The sequence below is a fragment of the Oreochromis aureus genome, linkage group 10 (genome assembly GCF_013358895.1).
Source record: "Oreochromis aureus strain Israel breed Guangdong linkage group 10, ZZ_aureus, whole genome shotgun sequence".
NCBI lineage: Eukaryota > Metazoa > Chordata > Actinopteri > Cichliformes > Cichlidae > Oreochromis > Oreochromis aureus.
Genome location: NC_052951.1, coordinates 25,984,965 through 26,003,991, shown reverse-complemented (window position 1 = coordinate 26,003,991; position 19,027 = coordinate 25,984,965). Strand labels below are relative to the sequence as shown.

Sequence of the window (19,027 nt, the reverse complement as noted above, 5' to 3'; positions counted from 1 at the left end):
TTAAGTGTGATTAATTTTATTAGCATTCAGCAAGAATCCACAGCAAGGTAGAGCTGCAGCCCTCTTTGCTCTCATGCGTCTGACAAACAGAAAGCCAAAGGAACTCTCTCAACATGGAGATGAAACGTAAGTGAAGGATACCCGTCATCTTCCACCTGCAGTCCCCTGCACCCCTCACCTTCTGTCTCAGGTCTGCTCTGCTGTATGACATGACTTACATAACACACAAATAAAAAAAAAACAAAAAAAACAACCATGCACCTCCACCAAGGGTTTGACGATTTATTGACACAAGATGTGATATTGTGACAGTAACAAATCATTTACAACAAGCTTACAGCAATGACACAAACTTTTCCATTTCATAAGATGCCGTGACCGACCTCGGCACACATTCTGTGCTGCTGGAAACATTTCTATTTGCAGGAGTGTTAAGACGATGCTGTGTTTAGAAAAAACTAAAAATAATAAACAAAAAAAAAAAACTAATGGGATCTACAATGAAGACAGGGGGTTAGGAGCAGAACTTTCCAACTTGAGGAAATCCACAGCTGAAATTAAGAAAGGGTAAAATGACAGCGAGCTCATGCAGGCACATTAATGTTCTCATCTCATGTACATCACCAACACAACTGACACACTGGGACAGGGAGAAAGCATTTTTGCTTCATTTTTATACATAGTTACTAAACATTTTCTTACTACACCATTACTGGCCTACAGTACAACTCTGGGGGTCTGGGTATATGCACTCTAATGTTCATATAGCTCACACTATGCCAACTTTAGAAGGATTTTTTTGAGAGTAAGAAAAATAAACTTGGCATTTCATTTGTGTAAATGTGTGGTCCTGTGAGTCTGACTTGGCGGATTTCCCACAGTTTAGCATTACATGAAAATCCCCCCAAGAAAACAAAAAATAAAAACACTGGCATTCAAATGACATGTAAAGCATATCAAAGAAATGAAACTAATGCAACAATAACACCTGTGAAAAGAAAACACACAGAGGTAGATGCACAATAAATAGGAATGAAAATATAGTTGTGAAAAGTGTGGCTGCAGTAAATGGGACCGTTTCAGAAAGGAGGAGTCAAGCAAATAACCCGAAACAGAGTGGCACTGGAGTGTGAACACAAAATTGGCTGCTGTGGTTTGTGTAGTGGTTGTAAACCTTTAAGAATTTAAACCCATTAATGTGCTTTATCCCACCTGCTCATCAGTAGACTCTAAACAGTGTAACTTTTCCTTTGCTTATGGGCTCACTGGACTGGACTTCTTTAATCTTTGAAAAGCACTTCATAAAATGTTATACTGAAGTTGTTTTATATCAGAACCAGCACAGCGAACTGCTTCTGAAAGCTTTAACAAGAAAAGGATAAGTTGGAGTGTCATTAAACACTGCAGCTTTGTGAAGCCCGGATGGCTGTAAACGCCTCTGCCATAAAGAGCATAAACGGCATAAGGAAACGATGAAATGTCAGGATTTTGCAATTACAGAGTTGCTAATTTATCGCTAAGTTTCTCAATTAGTGTACAATGCTTCACAGTAAGGGGAGAAAGTAGACATTTGTTTCTAAACAAATTGCACAAATTGTGATCCCACCAGATGTGGCAGAAGCGGTCAGACAGACGTTTCTGGTCTCAAAACAACAGAATACTGCTGTGACTCTGGAGGTACAACTGAAACAAACAAAGCATCAAAAGTGGATCTAAATTAAAAGAAGTGTGAGCTGAACAAAGCAAGTCCCCACTCAGGACAATTTCATCATTAATCACATCTTCACAACAATAAGACGTAACGTTAAGGATGGAATGGTTTTCACTGAGACGTAAAAATAGGGGGTAGAATTAAGAGGATTTTAATGATGCTTTCAACTGCCAAAATAAAGGAAATGTCAACAGCATGCTTGATAATCACTCCCAATACCCTTTGTCTCAACTCACATTTACCCTGCTGTTCATTTCAAGGAAAAATACACTTAATCTCCAAAATTGCTTACTATCCATCTTTTACTGTTTGGATTCTCTTGTTTTGGCAGTCAGCTGCACATACAAAAAAAACATAAAAAAACAAACAAAAAACACTGCGGTTTGTTGTCAGGATGAAGCAGAGTCGGCAAGTGGTGAAGTGCATCAATTCTTCAGCACAGAATCGTACATCTGGTAGACGTACTGAGACACTTCTGGAGCCCGACACTTGAGAGAGAGCTGTGGACAAAGGAGAACAGAGTTATAAAGGGAGACGCACTCACTCACACATTTATAAAGATGCTTAATCACAGCTCTGTTTACGCTGCTTATACTGACCAACTGAGGAATAAAGGAGTAAAACTGGAACGAGGGACGTTACTGACAATGCTTTTCCCATTTTACTTTGAGGATTTATTCTGTGTACAAGGAAGGCTAACGAGTGGGTCAGGATCTTGCACGAATATTGTAGCGTGCTTCCCATACTGAAGTAGGGTAGTGCTGTATAATTGTATTCCCTTACCATTGTATTACAACATTCTCACTTTTTGTCCACAACTGAAATGATTAGCTCATTAAGACAAATAACCGGTAATTATTTGAAAATCATTAGCTGCTTTTCAAGCAGTACAAGTTAAAAAAATAAATAAATACTGCTTATTTTCTGGATTCACTATCTTCTATACCATGACTTACTGATTTTCACTGTATTTATAGTTACTTTAAACTTTTAACTGGTGGTCAGCTAAAACGAGAAAATCTTTGTAAGCAAAGATGAAACTTTCCTCATTACTTTTTAAAACCCAGAACAGAGGGTCAAAGTGAAAAAGTGGTAACTCTTGTGATGCTATACCGTGTAGTTGGGGTTGCCAGGTTGAATGCGGAGCTCAGCCAGAATCCAGATGCCATTGGTTAGCTTCAGGGATTGGTAGAGCATGTCTTGGCCTTCTACATTTCTCTTGGCAATGGTGTAGATATTGTTAATCTGCAGCTTCCCTGAAACCGTGTCTGCAAGACCGGAAGGTTTCTCAGATTATGATTACACCTCACTCACATTTCAGAAGCCACATCAAAACACACACAAGAGGGTCCTATCACTACTGGAACCATATGCACTCACACTAATGTATGCATGAGCTAATACAAAGTCCACTACTGGCAAAAGGGTAAACTAGGTTTGTGAGGATTTTAATCAACTTCAACCTTCAGATGTAAGTAATGCTGGACAGGTATTCTGAAACTAGCACTGCTTTGGTCGGCTTTTAGCCGCTAGGATTATAGTGGCAAAAATATTGTGAACTTTTTTAAAGGAAAGGAGATGTTCAGCATTGGTTAAAAAAAAAAAAAAAAAAAAAAAAAGAGTATCCAAAGATAAGCATGCGGGTGGAGAAAGAAAACAGAGAGAAATAAGGCTTTTTGGGTAAGTTGGAGTATTTTTGAGGTCTGAAAAATAAGGTTTTTAAACCCTGAACTGAAAATGTGTTAATCAGTCATCTATGTATTAAATGCAACCATGCTGATGATACGGTTTGGTTAAATTGTATTCAATCATTGAAACAAACAACAACTACTTTAAAAATGCATCATTGTGCCATTCGCCATATTTTGTATGAGTAAAAGCACTGTCTAATCTTTTGATATGTTAGAGAAACCACCAAATAAAGAAGTACAGACCCAAGTTATGTGGACGAGAAAGAAAACAAACACGCAGGTAAAATAATTTAACATGCTCATGAGATTTTTGACAAATGTGTCTACCTGCATTAAGGTGGCAGTCCTTTATCTGATACTGTAGCTCATTCTCATTGGGGATGTCTTTCCAAGTAGCCAGGAACACCTGTCGCTCTGAAGAAGAATAAAGAAAATATCCGACAGCAGTGATGTAGAAAGTGTTGGATGGTTTCAAACCACTAACATTGATATTCAAAGCCCTTTAAAAGATTTACTATTCTTGTTTGATTCTATTCATATCTATTAGGAATGAAGGAATTATTTTAATTCTATAGCAATCACACTTCACAATCAGGTAGGTTTCAGTAACATACTGTTACAGCCTAAAAGCAGACTGAATATACATTTCCCAAGTAACAGCAATGTTTGTCAAGCTTCAATAGCTGTGAGGGATATAATTAGCCATTTAAGGAAAAGTACCACACTTGGTGTTGCTGTTTTAAAAGGTTTTAAGAATCTTACCCATTTTTCCATCCTCGACAAAGAATACATTGAGAGGGATGAGTACGCTGAAGTAGAACACATCAATGCTGTTCTTTACAGCCACCTATAGGAAAGACAAGAGGACATGGTGAGTTTGACATCTTGAGTATAACAAGCAATATACCAACATTTGCATTCAATCAAGTTAAAACTGTAAACTAAACATCAGTTTCCCAAATATCACATATCACATCTTGCAATATATGTTTTTCTCAGTTTCCAGTTCTTGTACTGAGATGAGTGCAAACACCCTGGAATTTTCATTTTTTGCAAGATGCTGAGAAATTATTTCTGAACTAATGGCCATGTCACACTAAATAATAATTAAAAAAAATAATAAAACAAAACACACATTTCAGAGAGACAGAAAAAGCAAGACACCTGTCCCTGGCCACGCCTTTAAATGTGTTCCACTGCTGATAAAATGTGTGGGCACTGTGTGCTGCTATACCTGAAGATTATTGAGAGGGTCCATCTTCATAACTGGCCCAATGGTGTTAAGAGGCAAAGAGATCTCAATACTCTGATTGGGCATCAGTGGAGTATGAATGGGCAGAGGACTGGTGGGGATCACCCCAAAACTGCAGAAACATACATTGATATTAAAGTTAGTTGTAAAACATTTCTGCAATAAGCAATGACACTACATTCCCGTTGAGTCAGATCACTGACCTGTTCTTGTTAAACTGGATAGCAAAGTCGGTCATGTGTTGTAGGGCTTTGTTGGTGAAAGTCATGTCCATGTACATGTGACCCTGGCGGCGAGAGAACGTTCCAGAGATCTCCAGCCCTTTAGCTTTCACTGCAGGAAGCCACACCTGGTAAAAAGTACAACTGCAGTCAATAACATAGAGTGTTTTACTTACGTTACACCTTCCAGGAGAAAGTTGCGTGAACTCACTGCTTTGGGGGCTATATAGCCTCCTGTGGTGATGGCCATGCCTGTGGAAAGCTCAAACAAGTCGTTGAGGCCACTGCTGGTGGCAGGAGGCGCAGGTGTAGGTGAAGGAGCAAAAGTGTTGGGGACGGATGACGGGATAAAGTTTTGTCCCACCTGCAACAAAAATCACAACAAAAACACACACAAAACACAATCTAATAAAGTATAATTTTATGAAGTATCACAGAAGACTTGACAAATTTACTAAAATCTACTAAACGGGTCACACAGAAAATCTTAGACCAGAACAACGGAAGAAGCAACTGATTAAAGTCTTTGTGATTATGAAGAAAAAAAACAAAACAAGATTTCAATCACATCAAGATCACGATTAGCCAAATCCCAGAGGAAAAAAAAAAAAAATCAAAAATCAAAAAAATCAAATGTGAGATTAATTTAAAAGGAGTAAAAATTTTGTTTTGCCTGTTTGAGCCCATTTATTACAAAAATATTATTTGAAAAATACTTTAGAAGTCCAAATTAACATCATATTAACTCAGCCTCTTAGAATGTATAAAATCATACAAGAGAATGGAAAAGAGGGGATAAACAAATATATCCGTGCTGTGTATATTTTTATATGTTCAAATTGATGGAAAAATTATGATATATTGAAATTGATATTGATGGAAAATAAAAAATCTACTATTTTCATAAGGTGGTTGTAAAAAAGGAGATTCTAGTCTATGAATGGCTCTACAACACAGTAAAATCTGTTATGTCCTCATTACTACACAATTATGACCTCTTCCTTTCTTTAAAGTGTTTAAGATGCCTATAAATGTTGTCAGTGGCCATGTCACCCCCCACCCCCCAAAATGACCAAAAATATAATGTGTACTGCATTCCCACACTATGAATATTTAAAGAAGGTCTTAATAGGAAGTGAGAAATAGAACTAAGTGATGTATTCATCCTGATGTCTGAGGGAAGGAGAGGGCTTTCAGTTTGCCCCTGTATGCCTTTGTGTGTCCCATCAAAGGCTTATATGGGCTAAAACTAGAGCTGGGCGATAAAACGATAACAATATGTATTGCGAAATAACTTTTTTCGATAGAAAAATTAAACTATTGCGATAGGCCTCATCTCTCTTGTCCTCTTAAAAAAAAAAAAAAAAAAAGAACAGCCAATCCAAATTAAGTAGCGCAGAGCCGAACCAATCACAGCCGCAGCGTCACGTCACGTGACTTGTTACGTACAGCACAAGCGCCAAGGCGCACATGTGTATTTGTTTTTGCAGCCGTGCAGCCCGGGTAATGAAGGAAATGAGTTTGCCGACTAGAGAAAAATCAACCAAGAGCGTGACCGAAGGTTACCGAAGAAAAAACAGATGATGGTTCCAATGCCGGAGAGATTGTCGAACGGAAGGGCCACAGAAGTTCCGTAGTGTGAAGGTATTTCAGCTATTTCAAGTCTGACAAAAAAAACAGAGTAGCGCGCACTGTAAATTGTGCCGAAAGCAAGTCTGGAAATACAATAAAGCGGTGCATGCTCAATCTCTGACTGAAAGCACTAATTCGTCATTCGGCTTTTGTCAGACTAAAGTAACTGTTAAAACTGTTTGAAAAGCTAAGCTATACAACAAGGAGAGATTGAGAATTTCCTTTTAGTTCTCAGTTTATTTGATATTGACAAAAGTTAGTCAATTTTGTCTGTTCTTCTGTAAAACGACCTAAGATTTATTTTTAAATTAATATTTTGTTTCTAAGTGGAATTGACAATTTAGTAGTCTGTTTTGTTTGTTCTATTTTGAAACTTAAACGCTTTAGCGGCTGCCTTTTGTGTAGTTTGCAATATTTGCCTTTATTTATCTGAAACTGAAGTCTCATGTTCCTTAAGTACATCTACCCTGTTGAACTTATTATGGGAAATAAATATTTTAATTAAAACAAGCTGCTAATTATTTCACATTTTACTTGTGAGCAACAGCACATTTAAATCTTACAAATATAGTTATTTGGCTTATATCGTGATATATATCGTTATCGCCTGAAATGAAAAAAACATATCGTGATATGAAAAAATCTTATATCGCCCAGCTCTAGCTAAAACATTCAAAACATACGTGTGGTCATCTTGTTGAAAAATGCGTGAGTAAGACGAGTGTGGTGGGTTAAATTCAGGAAGCATGCAGCATGCAGACGGCCAAACAGAAGGGCTTGACTTACTGCTGGACTTCCCCCAACACCTCCGCCCAGGTCTCCCCCCAGCTACAGGAGAGAGGAGAGGCCACCAAAGACAGCATCCAAACATTACCGACAGACCAAAGACACAAAGACAGAGACAGAGACTTTCTTAGCAACCATAACCCATCAAGAGGAGCCCTCACTTTCTGGGGAAATATTAATCTCTGCATTGTAGGTTAGACATTCAAAAATCGCTCTGTAAGAGATTATGAAGAAATCCAGATGTTCCAGCAGCTCGGAGAAGTGGTAATAGAAGAAAAATACCTAGTAACATGTTTATGAGCCGATGTTATGGTATTAAAACATTTTAAATTTGTGTTACAGCAAGATACAGCATATGAGCATAACAGTTACTTTTTATCACAAGCATACTTGCATGAACACATAAAACCCAGTAGAAAAGAAAATGGTTTCAGCAAATACAAGGTCTGAATAGGTCTTCTTCAACTATAACAATCCTAAGGAGGAACAAAGAAAAACTAACTTTTCATCATATACCCTTTTCTTTTGGGAAAATTTCAGCTTTCCAGATGTTTTACAACTGCCGGCACAGCCTCTTTCCTCCTTAATGTAATGGCAGAGTCATTACAATGAACGGTGATAACCACTAGGTAGCATCACGTAACCACCACTGGTAAACTATAGAAGGATCTAATGGGAGTCAAAGCTTGAATACAGTATAAATGTCTATTATTATTCCATACAATGTGCCGAACAGGTAAGACTCATTGCTGCAATGACAATAAAGCACAATCGCTCAGTGGATCTTTACCTAAATTTAGTAAAGTAAATGTGCATAAATATGCTCATGCTCACCAAACTGTCCAGGCCTCCTCCCAGAAGGTCCACCGCACCCATCTGCATGGAGGAGACCTGGGGCACATTGACTGGAGGACCCAGGTCCAGGTTCAGCAGATCACCCAGCAGGTCACCCTGACTGGGAATGACATGTGGCTGGTCCATGGCTGCCGCTGGCCCAGCGCTGACTGGGCTCTCGCCTGTGTCGATGCTGTCGTAAGGCAAAACAGTAGACTGGTAAGCGAAATGTACTTGGAAACCTAAATCCTAAGAGCTCCAAAAGTATCACAGATAAATGGAAAATTATGAAAGAATGCAAAATAGTAGAAGCTTTAGTAATGCAGCACGGCAACAACTTTTTTTAAACATGATTTTTTTAAACATTATTTTTGCGGGCGTTTTTGCATTTAGTAGATTTACTGGCGAGTAAACAAGAAGGCAGGGAGAGAGTGGGCAAAGATGAGCAGTAAAGGGCCATTGGGTCCAGGCTGCTGCATGAGATTGCCATCTCACCTTGTGAGCTAAACTGGCAGCAAACAAGCCCACTGCTAGAGAGGACCTTGTGCTACAGCACTGTGTTGGAAGTAGTGAGTTTAAAGGAGGAATAAACAGAAATGTCAATTTGTTTATATCATAAAACTTGTTTCCATTATGTAAATACACTTCCTTATTAAACTGGGATAAATACAGTACATCCATTTCAATGGAAATGAATCTAAAAGTCTTCAAGTCCACAACTTCCTGTTGTAGATTCTTCTTTCACACAAGATTTTGCCTGACTCTTCAACATCAGTGGGGCATGAGGCAATATTTTAAGAGTTGGGCAATGTCCTGTTTTCGAAACCAGTGTAAAGCATAAACTGAGCTATGATTAACAAACTGACGAGTTCTCAGCTCACATATACAATACACAATATCACATTAATAAGTATTATCCATCATTTTCTTGATACCAAACTAACTGCTTTGAGACCAGAAGACTGCATTTTAAACTGCTGGATGAATAAAGACACTTTCTGTCTTTACCTTAATTTTTATGTGCAAAAAACATCAAACCACTCACACGAATTACTTTTTTAAAGTAGTTTTAACCGTTTAGACTTTAGACTCAGCTGCTTGTTGTCAAACAGATCAACACGGGCACATTCCTGGAAAATATGAAGTATGAACATGGTAGAAGTACAAAGATAGCCACTATAGTGTTTCTGCTTATAAACACCAGGGATCAAGCAAAATCTATTCTTCAGCAATTACAGGTTGTGTGATTTTATCTCACAATTTCGACATATGACTCATTTTCATGAACTGACCTTCCTGGCCAATTTGCAAATTTGCCATGCAACAGAGCTGAACTACTGAAGGGATAAATACTTCCTCTTATATATGGAAAATGGAAGCAAAGCGCAACCAATATGAAATATCTGAGTATAATCAGTTTACGCCAGTGTGATTATTAAAGTTAAGCTCCTTTCAAGAATTTCAAGAATTCGACGGTTTTATTACACTGATCTTTCACACCATCATGCCCAAAAAGCCAAATATTAAAGTATGAGCTCTATGTATTAGTACAATGGACTAGTAGTGAAAGCAACAAAAGTTTTGCATGATGGCGCCCTGCACCCAGAACAACAGCTGGTAAAAACAGCTGATGTGACATTGTGTAGAACTGGTATGGCACTGAAAACAGTGTCTGACCTGCTGTGCTGAACAGGAAGGTGCTTCCGGTGGATTCCATGGCTTCCCTCCACAAAGGCGCTGGGGGGCTTGTGATACACAGAGGCCAGGGAGCCAATGTGGCATATAAGCTCATCCAGTAGGGTGGGCTCTATTAGGTCGGTCTCCTCTGAGATTAGGGGTTTCTCTGACAACACCACCTCTTTAGCGGTCACGGGGTCAGTGGACAACAGGCGCCAGTAAATGTAGCCTCTGTCCCGTAGGTCAGGGTTGTCAGAGTCCTGCATAGGAGGTCAACAAGTGGTGTAAGTTATACTTAATATGGGCAGAAATCACATACTGGAAGATTGTGAGGACCACAGTTTCACAAGTTGTTGCAAAAGTGGCAGCTAAGAAACCTACATATCTGAGAAAAATACTTTCATATATTACAGAAAGAAACACTTCTCAGAGAGAGGGACTGAACAAGTCATCAAACTCATGCAAAGCTTCTTCAGAATGAAATATATGACTCACCTGAGTGGCCAAGCTGAGGACTTGCTGCACCAGCTCCTGAGTCTCTGATGGCTTCTTAAGGAACAGCTTGACAATGGCGGTCAACAGAGTAAGCTGGACCTGCAAGTCCAAGCACACACACACCATTGGAATATGGTTGTGTTTTATATGCAATGCCTTTAAAAGTCTAACCCCTCATTATAGCTATGGTAGGTCAAAAAATATTTGAAACAGTCGATCCCCGACTACAACAGTTAATGATATTTACAGAAACATAAGATTATTGAAACCTTTCTTATTTAAGTCATGACAATACACAATGTAATCACAAATCATAGGAACATTGTTGACATTGTTAAAAAACGTCAAAACTAACTACATGAAAACATTTTATTATTCTAGATAAACTGTTAAAATTCAACTCAATGTTTTTTTGTAAGTAAGACTAGCCTTTCTGAAATATGTAAAGCTGCTCTCGTATATTGAATCGTAATCTTTGTATTTTATCTTACATGTGTTTTGTTTGTTTTTTTTAATAAACTTACCTGAGTGCTCTCATCATGGAAGCCCTCAAGGAAGCTCTCCAGCAACTCATCAGCGTTGTCAATCCGCTCAGCATACTCGCCAACAATCCAGATCATGGCAGCTCGAGCGTCAGGCTCATCCAGGGAATCCAGGTTCTCACAGAGTGTGGCAATGATGCTTTCATACCTAAAGAACACCATATCGCTAAGGTCAGAATCGGACTACAAACTACTACATCACATGAAATGACATGTACACATGTGAGCTACACAGTCCATCAATTTTTTAAAAAGGTTTATATAGAGCACTGGATAGTTACTTGATAAGTACTTTCCACACATTCAATGAGAAACCTACTTGTTGGGGTACTTGCGGAAGATGTCCCTGATGACCACAATAGCCTCCTGAACCACATAGTTGACCTTAGTCTGGATCAGGTCCAGCAGAGTGCTGACACAGCGCTCGGCCGATTGCTGACGGGAAACAGGACAGAAACATCTGTCACCTTTACTACCAGAAAAAGAGTTTTAAATTACTAACGACACATCATTATTTTAGCTGAGCGGGCCCATAATTCTCACCTCAACTTTGATGGCACAGCGTCCGATGGCTCGTACAGCTTTACGCACAAAGTCCACATCTACCTCTGTGGCATACTCCTTTAATTCAGCCAAAACCTGCAAATCACAGAACAGAAGTGAATCATTTTAAAACTACTTTCTATAAATAATGTTAAAGATTTTTGAACAATTAATTGCTACAATATACTTTTAGTCTTGTTTTCTGTGAAGTACCTGGGCAATGTTGGCCTGAGAAGCCAAACGGATCATGATGTCCAGTTTCTCTAGTTTCACATAGATGGGGTCATTGTATTTGACAAAGAACACCTTGATCTCCTGCTTCAGGATCTCAGGCCTGCACAAAATCAATACATGACACATTATAGTGTGGCACCTAGTCCAAAAGAAAAATCCCACGAAGGGATTTAACGCTTTACAAGTAGCAGGTAAATAAGCATGTAAGTGTCAGTCACAGAGTAATATAGGCTGCTATAGCCCTTAAGCTGCTAGACAAGAAGGTTTATCCTGTGTGTGTGCTAAAGTTCAGTTCAGTGTGTACAAACAAAAAATATACATTAGAAGGTGGTGAGGCAAAAAATAGAAATCTGTCTTTCCCAGCTTACGATTGCTTGTCATAAGAGTGTGTAAACAAACAAACACAGTAAAATATGAAGAAATTACAATAAGGAAATAACCAAATTTCTAAATCTATAGATTAAAAATGTTTTTTGAGTTAATATTAAACCCAGCAGCTCAACTTGAAACCTTTCTCTGTCTTTTCTATCAATATACCTCTTCTGGACGATGAGGTTGATGTTCCTCAGAGCCACATACTGGACCTCTGGCTCCCCGGAGAGCAAGGTGACCAGTGGGGGAGATAACTTCTTAAGCAATGTGTTGTAGTAGTCAGAGTCCTTGGGCAGCAGCTCCAAGAACTTCATCAGTACCTTCACAGCTGACAGCACCACCGCTGAGTTGGCATGAGACAGCCGGGGGGTGACACGCTCACAGATGCTTTGAGAAGAAGCAGAAATCCCATCATTTTCAGTGGTGTCGTGTAGTGATAATGTTGGGCTTATCTCTGATCTTAAAAGGATTTTTGTAACTCTCCTTAATATCACAAATGGTGTAGTTTCAAGTAAAAGTTGACAGGACTGCTACCTTTGAGCCTCACGCTCATCCTTGGGGTTGTAGTTGGACAGGCAGTCCAGGATGAAAGTCTGTCCCCACTCTGTGCACTCGTTGAGGGCCGTCAGCAGCTTGTTGATATTCTGTGGATTGAGGTCCAGCAGGTTGCTGTTGGGGTGAGACTCACTGATCTCTGATAAGGCAGCAACTGCATTGGCCACAACCTAAAACGCAAGATATGAAACAATAATGATTTCAACAATAATTAACTCTATATTAACTTAATTATTCTTTAATAGTAATCCAAAGGAAACTAACAGCATTTTTAAAGCACCAACACAACTTTGGGAAAGATACAGATAGAGGTGAAAAGTACTGAGACCTACCATGGGATTGGAGTCAGCAATAAGATCTCTCAAGGAGTCCAGGAAGCCCTGGTCCTCCACCATCTGGGCATTGATGTCATGAAGTTTAGCTACACAAACAGCTGCAGTCTTCCTCACATATGGGTCCTCATCCTTCAAGCACTTTCTCAGCGGCTCACACAAGTACTCTGTGATCTTGTCTACCCGAATGCAACCCATGGTGCGGACGGCAAGAGCCCTAATCAGAGGATTGGGGTCCTCACAGTCCTAGGGGATAGGCGAAGAAAGATTTTACATAGGTACAATGGGCCTTAAAGTTAAAAAACTAACTCACTTTGTAATTTGGAGCAAATCATGAGTTTGTGTTCAAGACACATCTGAAAACTGTACAAAAATCTTAACCCCCACTGGCATGTAAGAAACCCATGGATGGATCCTGTGAAACAGCATGGACAAACTATGGTAGCAGGAAAACAATAAAAAGTATTTTTAGATTTAACTGCCTTAGTGCAGATTAGTGTAAGATGCCGTTAATGAACAGTTCATTCTCTGTCTTGCCTTGACGAAGCTGTTAACGGCCATTATAGCCATATCAGGCTGGCTCTTGGCGTAGTTCATCAAGTAGAGGTACACCAACTTCTTCAGCTCCAGGTTGTCAGTCTGCATGCAGTTGACTACATCTGGGAACAAAGAACTGAGAGCAAAGCAAATTGACTTCAAAAATGAGTACTAGACAATGTTGGAACACTGTCATGTTCTCTCACACTAGCTGTGAATTTACTGCATGAGTAACTGTGCTGAACTCACATCAGTACAAATCGGCTTAACAGACATATCATACAACTGTACTATGACTACTTAATGTCTGTAAAGCTTTAGCACACTGTGAAAAAACACTGTGTGCAAAGTGATCATCCCAAAAGTCCAACAATGATGTCTGAATAGCCTGAAAGTGGTAAAAACGTCCTTTCGTTCACACTTTTACTCCCTGATTTCTGAGGCTACTAATCAGATATATAAAAAGAGTGAAAGTAGCCAGAGCTCCAAGCACCCTAGCAACTGCTCTCTCCTATTTTTTAATCTCTGCTACTGTGTTCTCTTCATTTGCAATGACTGATTTCCTTGACCGATGGCAATCAATAGCAAAGCAGTGAGCCCTCTGAACAATACTGAGACTTTTATTTACTATTACTCTCTTAGCAGCACTGACAGTTCCAGGAACATATCCTGGGAGTTGGCAGAGAACAGCGGAAACAAAAGCAGAGCCGGAAACAATGACCACATATCAGTCTACTGAGGATGAGACTAATCAGCTTTCCAAAAGCAAAACTCAGAGTTAAATATCAGCAGCTGAATTGCTTTGGAGAGTGAAGGACTTTAATCCAATGGTCTGTTGGTCAGTGAGCACAACACTACAATTTTCTTCTTGTTTAAGATATTCGGTGCCAACACATAATGCAACTGAGAAATCACAGAAGCCACGTCACTTTGATTTGCTTATCTTATCACACTGTTATAATTATAGACCTGTGTGAAGCATGTCATAAACACAGTTTTGTAGTAGGGCTGGGCTATATCATACCGTTCACGGTAATACCGGTGTAATTTTGGGCAACGATAGCAAAATGAAATATCGCGATAGAATGTGGGTAAAACGCGCATGCGCAGTGCGTAAGTTTACATACGCACATGGCGGCGACGCAGAATGAGAAGAGCGAAAGTGGATCGTTAAATGAAACGGATGAACCAGAGTTGGTTTGTAAAAATGCTGCAACTTCAGTGGTGTGGAACTGGTTTAGCTTTCGTCCGTCAGATACACAACAAAGCACTATTTTTGGTAGCACATGCTAGCGGGCCGTCGTTATTACCGTGTTGTTTGGAAAATACGGCACACTTAAAATCAATCCTTTGATTTTTCTGAAAATCGACAGTGCCCCTTATAATCCCGCGTGCCTTATGTATGAATTCTGGTTGTGTTTACTGACCTCGAAATGATTTTATGTGGTACACGGCGCTCAAAAATCTGTCAAATGTTTTAGTACGACTTTGCTAAGCTACGAACCCACACCGCTTGATGGATTGTCGGAGCATTACGGCTATCGCAGGCAGGAGCCTCGCGGAGTGATACGTACTGTGCTTCAACATAATATTACCGTATTGTGTGTGTATAACCTCTTTTTAAGTTTTGTGGATATTATACATGGTTATGCTGAGGATATGTCGGCCAATTTCTACTGGAAATGGCTTTTGGTTAAACTGTTCGCAAGGAATTTGCAGTGTTACATTTTTATGTAACTTTAATGCACATAAAAAACAGCTGCTTGTTTAAGTGAAAATACATTGATGGGTTTCTTTTTGCACTAATAAAGTTGTGGAGTTGTAAAGTATTTTGTCTAGTGTCAATTATATCGTCAGTTATATCGTTATCGCAAATTTTCAAATGTATATCGTGATAAATATTTTTGGTCATATCGCCCTGCTCTATTTTGTAGTATACCTGACATCTTTGCCAACAGTCATGGCAGCAATGACCTTCTTCACTGCCTCTTTCCTCTTCTCCTTCTTCTCATTGTTCAGCTCTGCCTTCAGTTCAAAGATCTCCCCTGAAAGATGAATCAGATGAAGAGTTGAAAGCAGTGCTGTTTATATATACACTGCCATAAATTTCCAATCTCTAACATGCCCACATGAACAAAAAACAATTTCTCTTCCATACTCACCTTTTTTGTTTGTTGTGAAATATTTGGAGTCCGTCATGACTGTGGTCCTTTAGTTCTGTAAAAAATAAATAGATAAATACATTTAAAAAATATTACATAATCATTCAGTGAGGCTTTAATATACAATAACAGTCTGTAGTACCTCTTCTTCCCTGATCTGCCATATGACTAAGTGATGTGGTGACAAGCCACAAAGTAGTTCAATGAGATTCAGTCATCAGGTTTGCCTCCAACATAGTACACTGTAACAGTCAGTAATAAATCTAAAAATTTTACAGGTTTCTTCTATGACAGACCAACCTGATGTGTTTAGTTTCTAAATGAATGTATGAATAACTGCTTTACAAATACACAAGGTTACACTACAAGTATGGAGAACACCCCTTTCAATAAATAACTGAGCAAAATCCATACAGCAGTAAAGTGGCTTCATGACACTGGTTTGCATGGTGATGTGGAAATGAAAGCCTAAGAGCCCCAAGCAAAATGCCAAATATTAGCTGGAGTGGTGTTAAACACAACCAGTGGACTACAGAGCACTGTAATCTTATAGTCTGGATTCATTAATTAGGCTTTATTTTCAGGCATTGTAATGGAGGATCCTGGGTTTGGCAGAGGTTAGGAGAACCATTTATGTCTGAATTATACACTCCCTACTGTTTTACAGAGTATATGAAGTTCTAGTAAACTCTGAAATAGGCAACTTAATTTTATCATAATGCACCACACTAGGGAAGCACCAAATGCAATTTTATTATGTTTAATTTGTTTTTGTTATTATTCATTCCCCTTTCTTCTTCTTTCAGATGATTCCTTTAGGGGTCACCACAAAGGATCATCTGCCATCCCATCCCTAGCATCCTCCTCTGTCACACCAACCCTCTGCATGCCCTCCTTCGCTAAATGCATGGATTTTATTTTTTGTATTTTCTTTGCAGTCTTCCTCTTTTCCTCCTGTCTGGTAGTTCCATATTCAACATTCTTTGTCTGGTATATCCACTATCCCTCCTCTGCACATGTCCAAACCACCTAAGCCTTGCCTCTGTAACCTTGTCTCCAAACTACTCAACCTGTGCTGTCCCTCTGTACTTATTTCTAAACCTGACCAGTGTGGTCCGAGCATATTGTGCTTTGACAGCTCCAGCTTGGCCTTCTATCTTTTTGTCAGTTCCACTAGAGCATATCTCCGCCTCTCCAGGCTCTCTTTCACCTACTCCCTTGCTTCAAGCTCAACTGCAATTTGAAATATAGTCAAGCAAAATGCCTTCTGGAGAAAGGTTTTATGGTCAGATGAGACAAAGATTGAGCTATTTGACCACAGTGACAAGAGATATGTTTGGAGGAATAATGGTACGCCTTTCAAATCTAAGAACAGAGTGCCAGCTGTCAAGCACGGTGGCGGTAGATATATTTACCAATTCTGACGAGAAGAGCGGTCAAATGATCAGCAAGAATTATGGCTGAAGCTTGTTGATCGCTACCAAAAGCATCTGGGGAAGATGCAACTTACTAAGGGACACTTAACCAAATATTAATAGGGGTTTATGTATATATTTGAATCTGTGTGGATGAGAGAAAATCCAACATAATTTCAAATTTTTGCAGAGTTATTAATGATGTAAGCTCTGCAATCATGCAAACCTGGAAAAGAATTCAAAGTTCAGAGCAATCATTAAAAGCACAAACATATGATATCGATGTCCATAATGACTGTATGTAAACCTGTGACCACACATTTGTGTATCTGTACAGCCCTAGCTAAAACATGCTATTACATTGAAGAAAACGTACTTAGGGTTACATGTTAAAGAATTAAACCTTTACTTTAGCCGGCATTAGCCATTTTCTTCATCTGTATGGTGAAGAAGAACCTACTCTAATCTGTGACATTAACTGCTCTGTGTTTCTGGGTGTGACGACGTTTGACCTCTCAACAAACATCAGGTTAGCTTTAATTAACCGGGAGGCACAGCACTTCCACTTAGCTAGCGTTAGCTAGATGCTAAATACATCCGCTCCCTACTGCGATACCACAAATATTAACAACAAACTCCAAACACAGACAACTTCTAACATCAACCTGGGTTTACAGTCCGATATGACAAGATTGCGTTATGTTAAATCTGGAGTCAAAATAGAAACGTGAGCAGCGGCCCAGTTTCCAGGAGCTGCCTTTACGGTAGCTAAACGATGAGCAGCCCTGCAAAAATACAGTCGATACAAAATCACAACACAATGACAGCAAGGTTAAAAGAAGGTCCTGTACTGTATAATATCGCCCATACCTTGCTGAGTATACGTGAGAAGAGAAAAATATTCCACTGGGTGTCAGACGCAGGCTGCTCCTTCGTCTGTTTGGAGGAAGATGGAGAACCAGGATAACGATGGTGCATTCACACTCATCGGAAACTGGACAACTTCCCTTCTGAGGTAAAGAATACCAGGATGTGTTGTTGCAGCGAACACATTTCGTTGATTTTATAACGGCTGTTAGTAGATGTTTGTATAGTTAAGATCTGCGAATATAAATGATGTATTATATAAAATGTATATGCAGATCCAGGAAACCACAACCGGCAATGACATCACACGGTTTCGAGGTCATGTGGACAAATCGGTCTGCAGGGTTTATATTTTCTTTGTAATTGGATTCACAAGCAAATATAAATCAGTGCAAACTTTTGTATTTAAAGGGGAAAATTACATTACATAATAAATGACTCCATATGACGCCACGGTTTCCTATTATCATGAATGCAACACTGGAGGGAACTCTTGGTAGGGACCTCGCCGTGTCCTCACAGCCAGGAAAAGAATTCCATAATATCAGCGTTTCACCTTCACTGTACAGTCCTGCCTTTTTCAAAGCAGTTTCAAGTGAGGGGCTGCAAAGTACTCCCCTGGGTCTGAACGCAGCCCAAGAGTTGGAAAAAGGAAGGATACTCATGTTGATGTGAAATATGTTCGGTGCCTCAGGCATGAAGGAACATGTAGAATCAGACGGGTACATTTTTGTTATGTTCAAGTCCTTGAAACATGGAATTCTTGCAAAACACAGACTCTGTTAGGTACCATGTATCCGATGGTCCAACAAACCAGACGCGGTGTATGTGATCCCTTCGATAGCTCAGTTGGTAGAGCGGAGTACTGTAGGTGTATGGGAATAGGAATTCTTAGGTCGCTAGTTCAACTCCGGCTCGAAAAAGATTTTACAATTCAACTATCTCAAGCACGTGTCGAACTCCGGGCCTGGAGGGCCGCTATCCTATTGAATGTAAGTCATCTATTAAGATGCTGAACTGCACTAAGCAAAACCTGTGCTTCAGTGGAAAGGACCAAAGTGATTCAAAAAGCATAGAGCATGGAAACTTTGTAAACACGCCCCCCCCCAGCATTTTTAGCCCTCAAACCTTAAACTACAGAAGAAAACCCACACAAAAACAATATTTTC

General features: G+C 39.4%; 1 protein-coding gene across 2 annotated transcripts; it reads right to left on the bottom strand.

Annotated features, from left to right (window-relative positions):
* Positions 1-267: 267 nt before the first annotated feature.
* On the bottom strand, positions 268-17,989 carry LOC116319022 (AP-2 complex subunit beta). 2 transcript variants are annotated; one of them, XM_031738233.2, is made up of 22 exons: positions 17,862-17,989; positions 15,577-15,631; positions 15,354-15,459; positions 13,415-13,550; positions 12,878-13,123; positions 12,525-12,715; positions 12,156-12,377; positions 11,598-11,718; positions 11,385-11,480; positions 11,161-11,276; positions 10,824-10,989; positions 10,300-10,398; positions 9,805-10,064; positions 8,128-8,320; positions 7,294-7,335; positions 5,087-5,239; positions 4,858-5,003; positions 4,637-4,766; positions 4,165-4,249; positions 3,730-3,816; positions 2,825-2,979; positions 268-2,211 (listed from the first exon to the last, which is right to left on the bottom strand). In XM_031738233.2, exons 2-22 carry the CDS (start codon positions 15,611-15,613, stop codon positions 2,137-2,139), a joined length of 2,862 nt encoding a protein of 953 aa, XP_031594093.1. In that variant the 5' UTR covers positions 15,614-15,631; positions 17,862-17,989; the 3' UTR covers positions 268-2,136. The 2 variants fall into 2 exon arrangements, with proteins under 2 accessions (XP_031594093.1, XP_039474434.1); XM_039618500.1 differs by lacking the exon at positions 7,294-7,335.
* Between the last annotated feature and the right edge of the window lie 1,038 nt (positions 17,990-19,027).

Excerpts from the sequence above, each read along its gene's own strand:
- LOC116319022 (XM_031738233.2), bottom strand. The coding sequence starts at position 15,613 with ATGACGGACTCCAAATATTTCACAACAAACAAAAAAG. Across the intron at positions 13,124-13,414 it reads CCGTTAACAGCTTCGTCAAG|GACTGTGAGGACCCCAATCC; the intron begins GCAAGACAGAGA and ends CCTATCCCCTAG. Across the intron at positions 12,716-12,877 it reads TTGCTGACTCCAATCCCATG|GTTGTGGCCAATGCAGTTGC; the intron begins GTAGGTCTCAGT and ends CTTGCGTTTTAG.